At 29.3% G+C, this 17,018-nt stretch overlaps 4 protein-coding genes and 1 non-coding gene across 10 annotated transcripts; 3 read left to right on the top strand and 2 right to left on the bottom strand.

The window, feature by feature from the left end:
- Nucleotides 1–4,847: 4,847 nt before the first annotated feature.
- LOC118067479 (uncharacterized) lies at nt 4,848–5,888 on the bottom strand. Its single transcript, XM_035084221.1, has 3 exons — nt 5,351–5,888; nt 5,123–5,254; nt 4,848–5,031 (listed from the first exon to the last, which is right to left on the bottom strand). Exons 1-3 carry the CDS (start codon nt 5,840–5,842, stop codon nt 4,990–4,992), a joined length of 666 nt encoding a protein of 221 aa, XP_034940112.1. The 5' UTR covers nt 5,843–5,888; the 3' UTR covers nt 4,848–4,989.
- Nucleotides 5,889–6,730: 842 nt separating this feature from the next.
- On the top strand, nt 6,731–6,802 carry TRNAG-UCC (transfer RNA glycine (anticodon UCC)). Its single transcript has one exon. It is a non-coding gene; the product is annotated as a tRNA-Gly (tRNA).
- A 351-nt stretch (nt 6,803–7,153) lies between these two features.
- On the top strand, nt 7,154–10,866 carry LOC118067510 (telomerase reverse transcriptase-like). 5 transcript variants are annotated; one of them, XM_035084274.1, is made up of 11 exons: nt 7,157–7,772; nt 7,869–8,089; nt 8,162–8,667; nt 8,746–8,878; nt 8,978–9,071; nt 9,137–9,339; nt 9,426–9,682; nt 9,741–9,934; nt 10,014–10,226; nt 10,297–10,556; nt 10,636–10,866. In XM_035084274.1, the coding sequence occupies exons 1-11, from the start codon at nt 7,708–7,710 to the stop codon at nt 10,782–10,784; spliced, it is 2,295 nt and encodes a 764-aa protein (XP_034940165.1). In that variant the 5' UTR covers nt 7,157–7,707; the 3' UTR covers nt 10,785–10,866. The 5 variants fall into 5 exon arrangements, with proteins under 5 accessions (XP_034940163.1, XP_034940164.1, XP_034940165.1 ...); XM_035084271.1 differs by having other exon boundaries at nt 7,157–7,596; nt 7,665–7,772; nt 8,746–9,071; XM_035084272.1 differs by having other exon boundaries at nt 7,154–7,772; nt 8,746–9,071; nt 9,137–9,369; nt 9,504–9,682.
- Nucleotides 10,867–11,951: 1,085 nt separating this feature from the next.
- LOC118067490 (E3 ubiquitin-protein ligase MARCHF6) lies at nt 11,952–15,622 on the bottom strand. The gene is made up of 4 exons (XM_035084240.1): nt 15,469–15,622; nt 14,710–15,159; nt 12,865–14,605; nt 11,952–12,791 (listed from the first exon to the last, which is right to left on the bottom strand). Exons 2-4 carry the CDS (start codon nt 15,094–15,096, stop codon nt 12,055–12,057), a joined length of 2,865 nt encoding a protein of 954 aa, XP_034940131.1. The 5' UTR covers nt 15,097–15,159; nt 15,469–15,622; the 3' UTR covers nt 11,952–12,054.
- Nucleotides 15,623–15,682: 60 nt separating this feature from the next.
- Nucleotides 15,683–16,961, top strand: LOC118067501 (uncharacterized protein C7orf50 homolog). Of its 2 annotated transcripts, none has more exons than XM_035084259.1 (4): nt 15,683–15,927; nt 16,035–16,260; nt 16,331–16,514; nt 16,599–16,961. In XM_035084259.1, the coding sequence occupies exons 2-4, from the start codon at nt 16,037–16,039 to the stop codon at nt 16,875–16,877; spliced, it is 687 nt and encodes a 228-aa protein (XP_034940150.1). In that variant the 5' UTR covers nt 15,683–15,927; nt 16,035–16,036; the 3' UTR covers nt 16,878–16,961. The 2 variants fall into 2 exon arrangements, with proteins under 2 accessions (XP_034940150.1, XP_034940151.1); XM_035084260.1 differs by having other exon boundaries at nt 15,683–15,904.
- Nucleotides 16,962–17,018: the final 57 nt, after the last annotated feature.

Below are 17,018 nucleotides of genomic sequence, written 5' to 3' on the forward strand. Positions count from 1 at the left end.
TACACCTACTTGTGTCACTTAAAAGTTCAAGGTTACTCTTACTTATCAAACATATTTTTCACACATAATTTTCACAGTTTTTTACATAGGTATGTATTATCTAATAAATACCAACTTATGATATATGTATAATTTAAAAATCTATCAGACCGAGTCTATATAAAAATATAAAAAATCATATAAATATATAAATAATATTAATTACCAAGTCTATATATATTTATTAACATTGCAAGCTTCTTTAGACTTTATTATGCTGAATGTTTCACAGTGCCGTACGATTTTTAAAATATTGTAAATCGAACGTGTGATTGGAATATATTAAAATATAATCGATGGAATAAAAAAAACTTTTAAATTACCCTTAGAAGATATGATATTCGTCTGTAATTACTAACAATGATGCAAAAGATAACGAAATGAAAGCCGTTACAAGTCGTCCAGACGATGACATTAACAGAAGTGTATTTTTTTACAATGCAGATGGAATTATAAAAGCCTCTAAATACTTGAATGCATGCATTTTAATTACAGCAAGTATTTAACTACCAGCTTTGATTTTTATAGCAAAGAGACTAAGCATGAACTCACTTACAACTTAATTTTACATTTATTTTCATCACCCTATTACATTTTACAGTGAAGAAGGAACCAATTGAAAGCAAGTAAAAAAAAAAAATAAAAAGGGAGAGATTGTTATAAAAAACAGTCATAAATCATGATGGCGGCGAGAAGTGTGCGCGTATGAGTGGCTGAATGTTCAAAACCGCAGTCTCGCCAAAGTGACGGTGCTTGCTAGCAGTAGTGTTTAGTGATAATACGTTTGGAACTTATGGTGGTGGCAGAAATACACTGTCGAGTATGCTGGTTGGTGCATGCCGACTCCGCCCCGTTACGATCATGATAAAGACCACTATTATATTACTCCCACGCGACAATCTCTGCCTTAATCCCCATGTTAACAATACGGTAACTAAATATTGTACTTGTGCGAATTTTTCTTCTTCTATACTTTTGTCGATTGTCAATTGACTATTCAAGACTCCAATCTTACTTATAGCCTCTAGATCAATCCAAATCACAAGTGACCAAACAATCAAGCAGTTAAGTCTGCTATAGATCTTGAAACCAGGTAGAGCTTGATGATGGCTAATCAACTAAGTGAACTCCAATTTGATGTCAAATTAATCAGAGGAAAATAGTTTGAATAATGAAAAAATGCAATTTAGCAATCGATTAATCCAATTCGATTTCACCGAAATAGAAATCATTTACAGATTGTTTTTTTTGTAAATATGATTTTCTAAATAATGTATAATACTGATGACGATCATTGATTGAATTGGATTAAATTGGTAATTTCATCATTGCAATTACCAATCAGTTTGAATTTATGTGAATTAATGTCACCATTGAATAAATTCTATTTCGCAAGAAATGAGCTTAATTTTTTGATGAACCTTCCTACTGACACCATGTAACCATGATAATGTATTTAACAAGCATAAAAAAATAATTACAATGATTTATCTGTCTTATTAAGAACTTCATCAAATGATGAGATTGTTAATTAGAAAAGCCTAATTTATTTAGTTAGGTTGAACATTTCAAAAACATCAAGATGATGGATAAACAAATTTAAGATTGCATGTGCATCAAAGCTTCCAGGAGCTCTAGATAAAGAATAATCCAACAACTTAGATACCTCGAATCACAAATTAATTATCTTTATCAGAAACTTCTTAGTTTGGTAATAACTTTTCTCTATTAAACTAGTGATAATAAGAATATTTTGCTAATCTACCATACATCAAAGATTGATCATCAATCAGTTTCCAAATTCATCAAAGCCAAAACATAGAAAACACTAAGAATAATCAATTCCAATAAATCCACTAAAATGCAATAACTTCTGTATCTCCAACATTTGATATACATAATATATGTCTCAGAGAAAAAAACTTAAGTAAATAAACGTTTGTCTTTTTAGCACGAGTGACAGGAAGCAACTAATCCGTCGGAGACGTTTACCCTTCTTATACGTTTACACATTTACGAATTCAGAGTAGACATTTGATGAAATTTTAAGTTGCTGCAGAACCTTGTGCTTGAGTGACAGACGTGAGTTCCTGCTGTATGGACTGGACAATAATTACACTACGATATAAAACCCAACAATCTCCCGTTGCATCGCAAGCTAAATATCACCTGCTGGCTGTCATTCGGAATGTATAAGGCACTCTTTAAAAAGAGCAAGTAGTAGGATATGAGGGACACATTGGCAGAAAAATATCTCAAGAATGTGGTCTGGCATCAACATATATACAACATACATTACGAGGAGTAATCAGTTAATTGAGTATCGCTAAGGCATGTTTGTTACTTCTGATAGACTTTCCAGAAGTATTCGTGTTATTGCGACACCTGCTATATATTCAACGCCATAAGATCAGATTCTATCAAAAATATATAATCTACCCTGCTACATTTACACGAAATGTGAATTTATAACGAGAAAATAACTTTCTAAATATATCCGAACTTGTTCATTTTGCAATATTCCTTATAACCACATACCAACTAACCAGTCAACCACCATCAGTCTTATCAAGACCATAGCACTAATCTTACACTGTTATCAGTTCACCAATTATCATTATACTCGAGCTATGTTCTTAATGCATAATTCAAAATTTTCCTAGAGTATAACTGAAGAACCAGCATTATTCACTATGTCACCAATTATCAAATCTCTTTCAATATACCTCATGATTGATTTGATTTCTTAAATATTATTACTTTCAATGAATTTAGACACTAAACATTTCGCATACGTGCACTTTGAAGAACGAAACAAAACTGGCGTTTGGTTTGTCCCAGTGGTGTGTACCTACAATCTGGCGAACAAGCAGGATGCCAGCTTGGATTGCGTGTATAGCATTGTACAGTCGAGCATTCCGTGTGCGTCGTAATCGAAGCTTCTTCGTGATTGTCGTGATCTCATGACGTGCTCGACAACTTTACTACTCTTTAGCCACATGATGTTACATTTATTACATTTTAAGATATTCATTTATATTAGCATCATGCATTTATATAATATATAAATTATTCATTCAATTCTACAGCTTCTCTAGAATTAGATAAGATTATTTTGCAGATCATACTGAAACTGTGCTTTATCTTTTGAAACAATCAAATTATTTTAATGGGCTTGATTTAGTAGATAGTTGGTAATACACATTAGAGAAAGAATTTTAGCATCAGTGTTGTAAGGAAAAAGTATAATCGTGGTTAGTCAAAAATTATTCAGAGTTATACAGGAAGAAGCAACTTTCAAGATTGTTTAAGAAAACGAGACGAAAAAAAAAGATATATTGTAAAGCAGGCTGATTCCCCATACCCAGTATAGACAATTCTGTAAGGCAATTTACGTGTCAGCTTGTCAGGGTGTAATTTGACTGATAGAGGTTTCGGTGAAACGTGAACGAGACACAAAAGCGTCGAGACTTTTCGATGGCAGATAATTACGACTGTAGAAAAAAAAAAAAACAGCTCGATTTCGAAATATCGGCATTTTAATACATTCGAAAAATGTTCTTCAAGTTGCCCTTAAGGATGATATTTTTGTAGTTTTGAAAAAAAATTCTTTACCACAATTCAGTTTTGTTAATTCTTGTAAAAAAATTATAAAAGTATCGTTTACGTTTATTTTATACTTTCAGAAGATGTCTGAATAACTGAAATTGTTGATACATTTATCCATTATGCATATAGTTTAACGTACTTTGTTTTGATTGCTTTTTTGTGAATTATGATGTTTGAATTTTGTTTATTACTTATTCTAAAAAATAAAAATTTATATTCGTGACTGTAGATATGTTTTTATAGAACTTATGTAAAAACACATTCGTTATTTTTTAACAAACTTGTTCAAAATTGTATTAATGATGATGAATTCAATTATTTAAAATAATTTTTAAGAAAAAAGATTATTTACTATTCTGTTGGAACCCCCTCGAACTTTGATTCAAATACTTTACCACAGAGAAAGTCTATATTATCAACTGTAGAATCAAAAGTAAAGTCGGTAAGTATTATTTACTTATCGATATAGGTAATTATCGACTGTCAGTGTAGTAAACTAACAAATAATACTATTCAAATGTATACTTGAGCTCATACTCTATTCAAGCATTAAAAATTTACTCAACGATGTAGTTTTCAATGTATAAACTAAAAATATACTCCTTGCTCGAAAGGACCAACGCATTCACGTGTTCATTATTTAAGAAGATTATTTTTATGAAAATGTTTGTTCCAAAATTAGTCACGATCGATTTTCATCAGATGTTTCTAATTTTTCTCGTATGTTATCTTTTAAAATACTCCACATACCGCATGTTCTACTAAGAAAAAAAGTTAAAATACTTTGAAAATTCACACAAATGAAGTAAAATGTAAAAAATGTAGTTTTTTATTTCATGTTATTCGTCAGAATACATTAAAATTAATTATTTACAAATATTAATTTTTGTACAAATTAAAAAAAATCATATCCGTTTAAAATTAATATTCAATTACCTATATAATAAAAATATTATATTTTTTACTCTAATTTGTTATAAATATAATCCATGAACCTAACTGTAATTTAAATGCATTGATATGTCACATACATGCTTTATATTAATTGTATTTAGTTAAAATTTCAAAGCAAATAAATATAAAATTATTTCATAACTTCATTATATGAAGTTAATTTAATATTAAAATTGCTTTTTCAATCTCATTCTTTTTTATAAATAAATATTATCATAAATATAACTCGAAACAAATGACTCAAAATTGATTTTACATAATTACATTGAATTCCACGATAAAAATAATCGTATTACACATAATTTTTACATGGGAGTAACATTCTTTTTCCTCCACATTTTCCACGATTGCTTATGTAGTTAATTTATTTACACAATTATAATCCCTTCACATGTTGTCCTCTAACAATTCCGGGTCATAGTTTCCAAACTATTAAAAGTTTAATTTAAATTGAGTATTTAAATTTACCAAATAATAGTATATATTAAAAAATAAAAAAAATATTGATTAAATTGCTCACCAATTCTCGTAAGTTGAGAACATTTTCCGCTTTCGTTAATGGACCCCAAATAGCCTGGGCTTCTATCCGTTTGTGAACCCTTTGAAGGTGAAGCACTAGTCCGTAATCCAAAAAGGGGGGACATCCTTCAAACTGCAAATTTCAATGGTTGGATTCCAATCACATTCATTTCATTTACAATATAAATAAATCAGATATTATAAAATAAAATTTTTTATTATAACTTACGAGTTCTTGAAGATTAAAGATATTTTCCCCAATATGGTTATCGGCGTCATCATCATCCCAGTTAACAAAATTGTTCTCTTCAACTAATATACGTCTTCTGAATCGTCTCATGAATATGCCATCAATATATTTTTCATGTATTTTTTGTCTTAAGTTTTTATTTAATGCTAATAAATATGCTAAATATCTGCCATTCTTTTGTACTTCACGACGTTTACTTTTTGAAACAATCGGTTGCTTCAAATCATCTTTCACTAATTTAAAACCATTAAAAAAATTGTCTAGATGCCAATACGTTTTCATAAAAAATTTATCATTTTTTCTCCTTAATTCGGAGCGACGTAAACGACACTCTTTAGCCTTGGAAGTTTTCCAAAATTTTTTATCATTTAGATTTCTTAATTCTTGTCGATGATGACGCCGATTAATTGATTCACACCAATGATCCGTGTATAAGACTGTTTTTATTATTAAGTTCGTTAGATTTTCCATGGCTTTTATTTTTTTTATTCTCCACTTTCTTTCACTTAGTCACTCCAAAAACTTGTAACGGTATGTAAAAGTCACAGTTTCGAAGCACAGAAAATTTCACGCTTTTCCCCTACCACTTCTCACTGTTTCCCCCAGACAGATGTATTTCGTAAACGCATTCATATCAATTATTATTATTATTTGGTAAAAAGCGTCAAAACTATTTGACATTGACTGGCAGACTGCATTATTTATCAACAGTATTATCTACGGTGAATCATAAATTTTTGTCAAAAGTAATATAACAAATTTCTATTATAATGACGAAATTAGTGAAACTTACTTCTTTACTCTTCGGAGCATAATACTCTCACATTAGGGATGTGTCGTTAACGCTGTATTCTTAACGATCGTAGAATACCTTTTGGGGAAGTTTAAGAGAATTGATAATGACTTTTTCCATTTACCGGGGAAATATATTAGACTTAAATTTAACGAAATGGAAATTTTAGTGTAACAAATAATATTCTTCAAAAAGAATATGTTATAATTTTGTGTGCTACCTCATTCTTGATAAATTAATTTCTGTATTCTAGGAAATATATTTCATAACAATTTGATAATTTGTCTCACTTTCGTTGTGGCTTTGAAAAAAAAGTGGGATATAAAAAAATGAAATCCATGGAAATTTTAAAGAATTTAGTAATAAAAATAGACAAGAATTAAGGAATCTAAATGATACAAATTTTGGAAAACTCTCGAGGCTAAAGAGCGTCGTTTACATCATTCATGTTATGTTTAAATTTTGATTTTTAAATCTCTTGATATTCAATAATTTTATATTTATATTTGTATAATTGCCAAATAAGGTATAGTTTTTGTATAATACAAATCGAATAGACTCCAAGTGCGATGGTGGTGTAATGGTCAGCATAGTTGCCTTCCAAGCAGTTGATCCGGGTTCGATTCCCGGCCATCGCATATTTTTTTTAAAATGATTCTTTTTTTAAAGACGATTTTATACACTGATATTTTTATCTTAAAATAAAATGTTATTTAAAAATATTTAAATTCAACTAGAATTTCTCAAGAGATGTAATATAATTTCTCTCAAGCTAGGTTAAAGGAATTGATATCAAGTCTGAAACGCAAAACCGCCAAAAATCTAAATTCCTATGAAACATTTTATTTATTACACATTTAGGCAAACTACAAATATAATAATCTAATCATAAAAAATACTCAAATAATGTTCCATCCAATAAAATAGCCATGTGATCACAATGAAATTAAATTCGCAAAAGTTCGCTTTATCAACTAATGATAACAATAAATAATAATCAAATATAATTTGCATTCAAGAAAAATAAATAAAAAATAGAATAAATTTCTCCCACAATGGAGAAATCAAAAAATTATTAGCAGTTGATATGGAAATATAGTGGGCGAAAAAGAAATTTTCACATGATACATATGCATAACCTAAATTCAAACAAGTCATTGAAATTATTCTATACCTTGGACATAATATTTAGGTCTTAATTAACTATTTTATGGTTTTTTTTTCAATAAATCATTGACTTAAAAATTATAGATTGCCAATTTTCTGCACAAAAAAATTCTTCTTGCAGTCGGTAATTACTCGGCGGGAATAGGTTAGGTTTTTTAGATGTGTGCTCATAGGTATTTATACGTATAATCTCAAGTGTCTATTTTAATATGGTGGACCTTCGATTATTCAATAAAACCTTATGACATCGATGAAAACAGTTCACGTGTGTAGAAATGATTCATTTTTTACTAACGATTAAATTTAAAAATAAAGTTATCATTAATAATACAGACTAACTAACTCATTGTTTTTCTAAAACATCTAATCTGCAATCATGGAGGGATCAACAATCCCAGAATGGTCTGAAATACGTAATATTTTTGGTAATACTGTAGCAGAGTAAGTAGTAAATTTATCATTTTATTAATTATAAGAACTATCAAATGTTTGAATTTTTTACCATTATAAAAATAATGTAATTTATGTAATTCCTAGATACTTGAAAGAACAGAATTGTGTTGTACGAAAATCAAAAACAGGGGCATTTATTATGAGAGAAAAAGACCGCTATTTATTTGATGATTGTGCTCATTTGATAAGAAACTGTAAACGTCTAAAAAAGACTGATCCCCAAAATCAACAAGCATGTAGTACAAATCCGTTACCTGAGATATTATATGTTGATACAAATATACGAGACAACCTTTATCTATTTGGTAAATATCTGATTTTCTTAAAGACAATTACGTAAAATAAAATTAATTTGAATTTGTTTTTGATCCATACAGAAAACTTTAGACGAAATCCTGATTTTGAAGCAATCAATGAAAGTTTCAATCCAGCTTCACCGAATTCAAGTCCATCACGAGAAAATGTTGAAACGAGTGATGATGTTGATTTAGATTGTCTAGATGGAAGTATTTATTTAAAACATAACAAGATTAATCAGTTGAGATCAGAAATATTTAGACATCTATATAAAATAGTAAAAAATAAAGATAAAGAATGTGCACTCATGTTTAAAGCAATTGTTGAATCTTTTATTCGAAAACATAGAGCATTTAAATACAACGTACTACTGGACAGTTTTCGACAAGATGAAACATTGATAGATGGTTTATTGACTAAGAAACAAGTTATTGAATTTTTTCATAAAATTTTTACTTCTGTGGTACCCATATCGTTGTTTGGAGATCAAACTAATTTCAAGAAAATTTACCATGCTGTTTTTTTTTTCCTTAAAGCTGCTGAAAGAGAAACTTTTTCTATTAAATATGTGTTCAAGAGACTAAATGTATGTATGTATAATAATCTATTTCGATTTAATGAATTAATGTGAAAGGTCATGTTTTTTTATTAATTTAAATTCCAGAGAAATAATGTGGTGTGGCTGAGAACAATCAAAGATAAAAGAGAAAAAGGATTAATTTTGTATCATATAGTGCAATGGTTTTTTGAAGAGTTTGTATCTGGTATTATAACAGCATACCTCTACACTGAAAAAGGTAGTGACAGACAAAAGTATTTTTTTCGACGTTGGAAGAAAAAATGTGATAACAAAATTTACATTAATAAACAAGTTCAAAAAAACATTTTTTTGCCAGTTAAAGTCGTAAACGTAGATAATATTGACGTACCAGTTGCAAAACTAGTATTTTATACTAAAAAAGACGGGATCCGTCCAATATTATCAACCAGGTAATGTCTATATTTTTTTTTAAATACATCAGTAGTATACAATTGATTGACTGATTAATTTTTAGGGCGAATCCTGAGCAAAGAAACGAACGTCAGGTAATTAAAAGTTTATTACGTCAAATATATTTGAAGAATCATGACATAATTAATTTGAAGAAAATTCATCAAGTTTGGAGTGACTTTAAAAAGTCGAGTACCAGTTCAGCAAATACTCCAGTATATTTTGTTTCTTGTGACATCCTTGATGCTTATGGCTCAATTATCCAAGGTGACATATTCATTTTTTGTTTATCTGTTGGTCAGTTCTTTTTATAATTCGATTTTCTGATAATAATTATTTTGAAAATATTTTAGAAAAACTTCTAAAAATTATCAATGATGAACTAGATAAACTGCCAAGCAAACTAATTGCTAGATGGTTCGTAATTTTAGATCCCAATACTTCACCTGTAACTGAAGAATATATAGATTCTGTAGCTCCTGAAATTCTACCTGTTACATTACCACCTGGAAGTTTATGCTGTTTAGATAGAAATGTTGATCAACTTTGTAAAGTTATCAATGTGAATACAATTAAACAAAGATTGGAGGCTTATATATTTAAACAACATGTACGTATTTTTTATAATTTGTGAAAACAAATATAATTTATTATTGTTTTTTTTTTAGATATATGTATCTCAAAAATATTATATCCTAAAACAAGGCGTTGGTCAAGGTCTTCCAATGTCTGCGTTATTATGTGATTTATATTATGAGAACATGCTAGAAAAAGAATTATCAAAATTTAAAGAAGATGGTTATTTCTTTCGTTATGTAGATGATTTTTTATATCTTACAAAGTCTGAAGATGCTGCAAAGAGGTAATTTTAATTCTCAAAATCTATGAATAAATGGCATTTTATTATCATTTCTATAAAGTTATTTACAAAAATTTATCAGATTTTTAAAAAAGGTAAATGAAGGTATAAAATCGTACAATTGTGCTTTCAAACAACAAAAAACTCAAACCAATTTAATGCCACATAACAACGAAGAATTCATTTATTTAGGCTATCGTTTTAATATTAAAACCTTTAATGTTATTCCTGAATATTCATCCGTACCAGCACGCTACAATACAGCTATTTCAAGACCACCTGATGATACATTAAGGTATCTAAAAATTATCTTAAGATCTTCAATCTAAATTTCCTAATATTAATATTTTTTGTATTGTTAACAGTGTATTTATTCAAAGAATATCCAATTTTGAAGGTCTTAAATTATGTCCATTAATCATGGATTTATCCATTAATTCGAAGGAAGTAATTCTGAATAATATTAAAAAAGCTTCTGTACTCAATGCTCAGCGATGTTTAGCTCTTGTAATAAATATGTTTGATATTGAAGATATCGATTATCCTGAGATATTTCGCATTATAAGAACTCGTTGTGTTCAAGTATTAATATCAGAGTTTTTAAGAATGATGTCTTTTAATACAGGTATAGATATATAAATTAGAATTTTAACAATCACTGTATAACTCATGTTAATCATAATAGTAATAATGTTGTTTTCTAGAAATTAATGAAAATTTAAAAAATCAAGTAAAGGAGCTCGTTTGGTCATCATATTATGAAGTCTTCAAAGCGAAAAAATTTATTAAAAAATGGTTTCTACGTAAAATTAAACAGCAATATATAAACTCAGACTTTCTAATGAAAGGTTAATTGATAAATGATTTATATAAATTATATTTTTTTAAATATTATTTTACAATAAATGATTATACTGAAAAAATTTAAATATGATTGGTGCAAAATAAACTTTATTTTTACATATCTTAATTTTTATTCAACTTAATCGTTTTTTGTACTAATACTTACTACAGTAATATGATGAGAAACTGATTTACTACTCATGCTTTTGATTATATTTACAATAAGTAATTGTCTATTCAATTGAGATATACAAATTTTTATTTAAAATTTGCGCTATTGATTATTCAGGAAAAATCGTATTTCTCAATCAAATGGATAATTATTCATTTTAAATGTAACAACTGCGATGAATGGTCGGTCATTTTTTTTGTAAATAAAAAAAAAATTGACTTAGTACTAAAAATTAAATTTGTAAACATCAAGAATGATTAAATTCAACATTTGTTTATTATTGATAGAAGAATTTCACATTATTATATTATTATTATTAATAAAACGAGTACTATTTGCAATTCTTTTTTCATCAAAAACACCATATAATAATTAATAGTAAAAATTCTACAATAATCTAGTAATCAAGAGATAGCAGTTCATATAAACAATAAAATATATTGAATTCTATGTGTAACTTATTTTTTTTTAAACTAATAAAATTAAATCACATTTTAGTTAATAGGTTAATTTTGACAATGATCATTAGAAACTGTGAAAATTTAGTTTAATTTATCAATACTTACTAAATGTTACAAGTAATTTATACAGATTGTTACATCTATCATAATATTAATTATACTTTACACCTACTAGTAGTACTTTGAAAAGATGTTTATGAGTAAAGAGGATAGTTTACAATTTTAAAGATAATTAAAGTTGGAAGTTTACTAAAAAAAAAAGTAAAGAATTAGTTATTAATCATTTTATCCCAATTACGTGGATATTAATATTATGATTAATAATATACTTGTGTAAGCGATACCATTGTGCGATTAATGAATGACAAATTCTATACATAACATTTAATCCACAATTTTATAATAATAATAAAAAGTAATATAATGGAAAACAAATACAGTCTTTCTTATTAAATCAGCATCGCCTACATAAATATTTAACCATTAATATTTACTGTATTATTGACACCAGTTATAACATTATTATTTTTGTTTAATTTTAAAATTTCTTTTTTTTCAATATTTTATAAATCATTGTAGAATGAGAATGTACACGAAGTTATTTCTAAATCTTCATTTTTTTTTGTCATTACTTTGTACAATCGACTTTAATTAGCTTTTTGTGAATGTTGTTGCTTGTTACGATGCTCATAATTTACTAAACGTTGTCCAACCAAATATTTATCATTTTTGATTCGTTCATAGAGCTTTTTGAATTGACGAATATGAAATACTATTAAAACACAAACAAAAATAATCCAAAGTAAAACTGAATAAAGACATCTAGCAATAAGAATCTGTGTTTGAAGATTTGTCACAAATAATGGTACTATTCCATAAGCAAAAGCGTAAGGAACAGCTAATGCAAGACCAAAAACGCAAATTACTGGTGCTGCAAGTTCGGTTACAATAAATTTGAGATCCATCTCTCTCACACCATCATTATAAGCTTTTTCAATTGCATTTCGTAATCTCCATTCAGGTCCCATCATCGTTACTGCTGTTGCTATTTTGGTATAGAGTACACCTAAAGCCCAATCTTGCCAAATAAATAAAATAGGATTTTGTTCTAAGGGCACCCGCAACGGAACGACTACAACTAATTCTAAAAGGAGGCCAAATAGCAGAGGAATTACTCCAACTAAAAGTATAAATGCTATTGACGCTTTTACACCTAAAATTGCTCGATGTTTAATTCTATCTAAAATGGCTCGTCGTCCTCGAGGCAGCCATGAAAATGCAAGAGCTAAACCACGAGCTGCTGCCCAACAAACATAAGTTCCACAAGCAACTGTATAAATTTCGTGGACTCGCCCGGAAAATACAACCATAGCCTCTCCTACACCTAGAAAAATAATGTATTATTTTTTTGACAATAAAATGAATAAATATTACTAATAAATAATGGTTATACTGACTGTTTACAGATAAAGTTTGTGGCAATACAGATGGAGAAGGTGCTGGAGCGCCGACCATCCATAAAGCCATAACTCTGCGTCCCAACCATACTGGTAGAGTCATTGCAATTAAACTAGCAATCACCAATGATATGCAAACACATATCAAAAGTCCAATTATTCTTGCTGGGAACCATTTAGTTCTAACGTATGGTTGATCGCCAGTTGGATTGTCTCTATGTAGCATATTAGCAGCTGCTTGATGTGCTGCTCTTAGATCTGCATGTTCCTCAATAACTGCTGGTCCTTGATCATCCCTTTGATCTCGAAGTAAATAAGATTGAATATCAAGCATCCAGGCTACTGCTTGACACCAGCCACGTATTAACGCCTTCAGCCATGTACGTGTATGGGATTGTTCTAATAAAGCTGGTAAAATCACTTGAAGTAAGAGTAATTCCAAAGAAAGTTCGCTAACTTGGGCTTCTGTTTGTAAGGTCACAGTGTACGGCAAAAATCCAGGCCATGCCCATTTGAGTAATCTAATAGGCAACCAAAGCATTAAAAGTATTGCTGTACCAAATATTACGGCTGATACGATAAGCCTTCGGGCATGTTTTATGATTGGAAGATGAATCATTTCTTGAATCGGTGAAAAGTCAGGATCATTAAGATTACGTAAGAACCAAAGAACACCTGGACGCAACACTTCACGTAAAAGTAGAATGAATGAAGCAAAATAATAAATATACACCATTCCTACTAGCCAATGGATAAACATACACGTGCCTGGAGCAAGTCTGAATGAAGATTCACGATCTTTTAAAGTTGCATCAAACATTGCTAGAGAGCAGATATCCAACCACCATCCACATACAAGTGGTAATACACCAATTTCTACAACTGATAGTAGGGAAACTTTTACTACTACATATCCTAACCCAAGGATCTTTTGGGAACGTTGAAAACCAAATAGCGCTGCTAGTGTATGTAAAATTACTAGAATTCCACCAATTACTCCATAACCACATAGAGTTGTGACAAGTCCTTCAAAGTGGGATGCAGCAGCATGTTCTTGAAGTCCTAAGGCAGCTATTGTATAATGTCCAAAGATGTACGGACAAAAAGCAAAAAGTAAAATAAAGACAGTATTCAAAGAAATAACCCAAAACACGTGTTCAACGAATAATAGAGAACCGTCAAGACCTAAAAGTCTTTCCCAAGTAAGTTCTTCAGCTGGTCGATCCCATTCCATAGGATTCCAATTGCCTTCTTCGGCTTCACCAGCAGCTTGAGCTTGATCTTGAACTTGACCTTCTCTCCATACACGTTCTTCAGGTTGAACAACGTTTACATTATCTTCTTGCCGTACTTCTTCATCAACGATTTCACCTACATTGCCTATTCCTTGTTCCGGACCATTATCAACAATTTCACGATACATTAGATGTTCTTCATCACTAGGATCCACTGGTCTAGGTGGTTCATCCACAAATGGAGGGATATTGTTATTATCACGATCATCAGGTTGTCTTTGAGGATCTTGAATATGTGGTTGAGCTTGAGCTTCATTATTTTCTTCCGCAACAGGCAGTTGAATATCTCTTTCAAGCCAATCAGGTCCTCCAGCGTGAAGAATTTGTTCTCGAAGCCATACCAAGCCAATAAAAGCAAACAATGTACAAGTGACCACAAAACAACCGTGGAAAATATCCGATGATATGTTTTCAGTAGACAAAATGTCTAATGGTAATGACATCACCTGCGATAAAATTAAATTAATAAGATTACTTTTGATCAATAGCAGCTATTTAATTTAAAAAAAAAAAAAAAAAAAAAAAAATAAAACACAAAATATATACGTACTCTGACAAGGTCTAAGGACCCACTGAATAATGTTCTGTAAGTACGACAGGCTGTTAATGGAACTAACCCCAACCATGCTAAAGCAACTAAAGTATAATGCAGCCAATAATTTACGACTGTCATGATACTAGAACATAATCCTCCGATCACATCGCGTAGAGGTAAACGACGTGGCATATCCGGGCTGTAAATTGGTGTAAAAGAAAATCTGTGGCCACATAATTCGCAATATTCTTTTCTTGAATATCTCATCCATTGTACTAAACACTCTTGATGGATCCACTTAATACTTCCAGTACAAATACAAGGATGAAATAAAGGTCTATCTGGAAGACCTTCAGATCTACAAACCCGGCAGATATCAGCTCCTAACATGTCCTCCGTCATGTTGATTAATTTTCAATATTTTATTGTATGAAATTTGACTTCCACTATCCAATGTCGTATGATCTAGAATTGAAAATTTCTTATCAGTTAGATTTCGTTTCTTATTGCTGATGTTATTGACTCTGTTGACAAAAATATAATAGAGTAACTAATCATGTAATGAGTTTTCGTGAGAAAGGAATCTTTTGACCCTTTGACATCTAAATAATACATCATCCAATTAAATTAGGTTAAGCTTAATAAGAAATACATATAAAAGAGTTATTGAAGACAATAACTACGTTGAAAATAGTTGCATCATTTGGTTCGAATTGAGAAAGAGGTTTGAATGCCAAATTGTTATTAATTGTTCAATACTATAAAAACACTTACTATTTTCTTGTTTAAGAAGTATATAACATCGAAGAATCGTGAAAAATATTGAAAAAAATACTCTACTGCTACTTCTTTACTTGCAGCTGTTTCGTTCAAGGTTCCGACACTAGTTTTATCAGTGATGCCAATGAGACAATAATTATGTTCCAAAATGATAAAAAATAAAGTTGGTCACACTGATGTTGTTTTATTGCTTTCCTTTCTTGTTTATTTCGAAAAGAAATTAGTGCATCTGAAATATACCACATAAATGTTCTGATAGAATTATGCGAACAAATAATAAAATTAAATAGTTTTAAAACATATGACACCTATTTTCGAAGTTATAAATTTATGTAAACTTAACTGATGACTCTAAATTTTTAGATAAATTATTGGAAAATTTTTCTAAACGTCTTGAATATTCAAAAGACAGTGTGCCACTCAATTACAGGTTAGGCTTCTCAAATAAAATAGGTAAAAATTTAGTTTATTTAAATAAATATAAAAAATAAAATACTCATTCTTTATTCAATTAAAGTTATGATAAACAATATCATGTTTTATGCAAAATTTTTCAATAGACATGGCTAAAACATTATCTAATAAAAACAAAAAAGCCGACAACGTGGATAATGAAATACATTCTAGAAAAAATTCTAAAAAAAGAAAAACAAAAGCAGTAGTAAATCAGAATGATGAAGAAGAGCCATTTAAAATCAGTAAGAAAATTAAAAAGAAGCGAAATCTTAAAAATAATGAACCAACTACTGAAGAAAAATCTTCAAAAAAATTTAAAAAAAACGAAAGGTATGCCCATTAGCAATATTCATTTAATCAATTTTTTTACAGTGAATCATTACTGAAAATTTTTTAACAGCAATTTAGATAGTAAAAAAAATTTATCAGAAAATGAAGAAGAATCTCAAGATAATATTGAACAAAAACCACGTACAATTTCTAAAAGACAAATAAAGAGAGAAAAAGAAGAGCAACGTAAAACTGACAAAAAAGAAGCAAGTAAACAAGATGCAATGAATAAAGCATTAAATTATATTTCTATGGTAAGAAGCATTTCAGGATATAAAGTGGCAGCGTTTTTTAAAATTTAAGATATTCTTTAATTACAAAGAAAACATTATTTTCAGTGGAAACATTCAAGAAGCCAATGGAAATTTGAAAAGATAAAGCAAATATGGTTAATGGATAATTTATTAGACGACAAAGCTGTGCCTAACTCAATTTTTCCAACCGTATTGGAATATTTTGAAGGTTGCAAAGGAATGGCAAGAGAAACATTACTTAAGAAAGGTATGGATGTTATCAAAATGTGCGAACAAAAACAAGAGGAGACAGGTAGCAGAATTGAAACAGTGGAATATAAAAGAGCAAGGGAATTATTGCAGGCATTGCCAATTGAGACTTAAACTAAGGTTTTACCTATTAAGATATTTAGTTCCTTCAGATAAATTTTAAAGTAACCGTTACATTATTAGATATAAAAATATAACTATTTCGTATGTTTATAGACGAAACATTTTTATTTTGTGATCGTTCATTAATTTATA

This window comes from Chelonus insularis, unplaced genomic scaffold (assembly GCF_013357705.1).
Source record: "Chelonus insularis isolate UGA/USDA-ARS -01 unplaced genomic scaffold, ASM1335770v1 contig_384_pilon, whole genome shotgun sequence".
NCBI classification, from domain to species: Eukaryota; Metazoa; Arthropoda; class Insecta; order Hymenoptera; family Braconidae; genus Chelonus; species Chelonus insularis.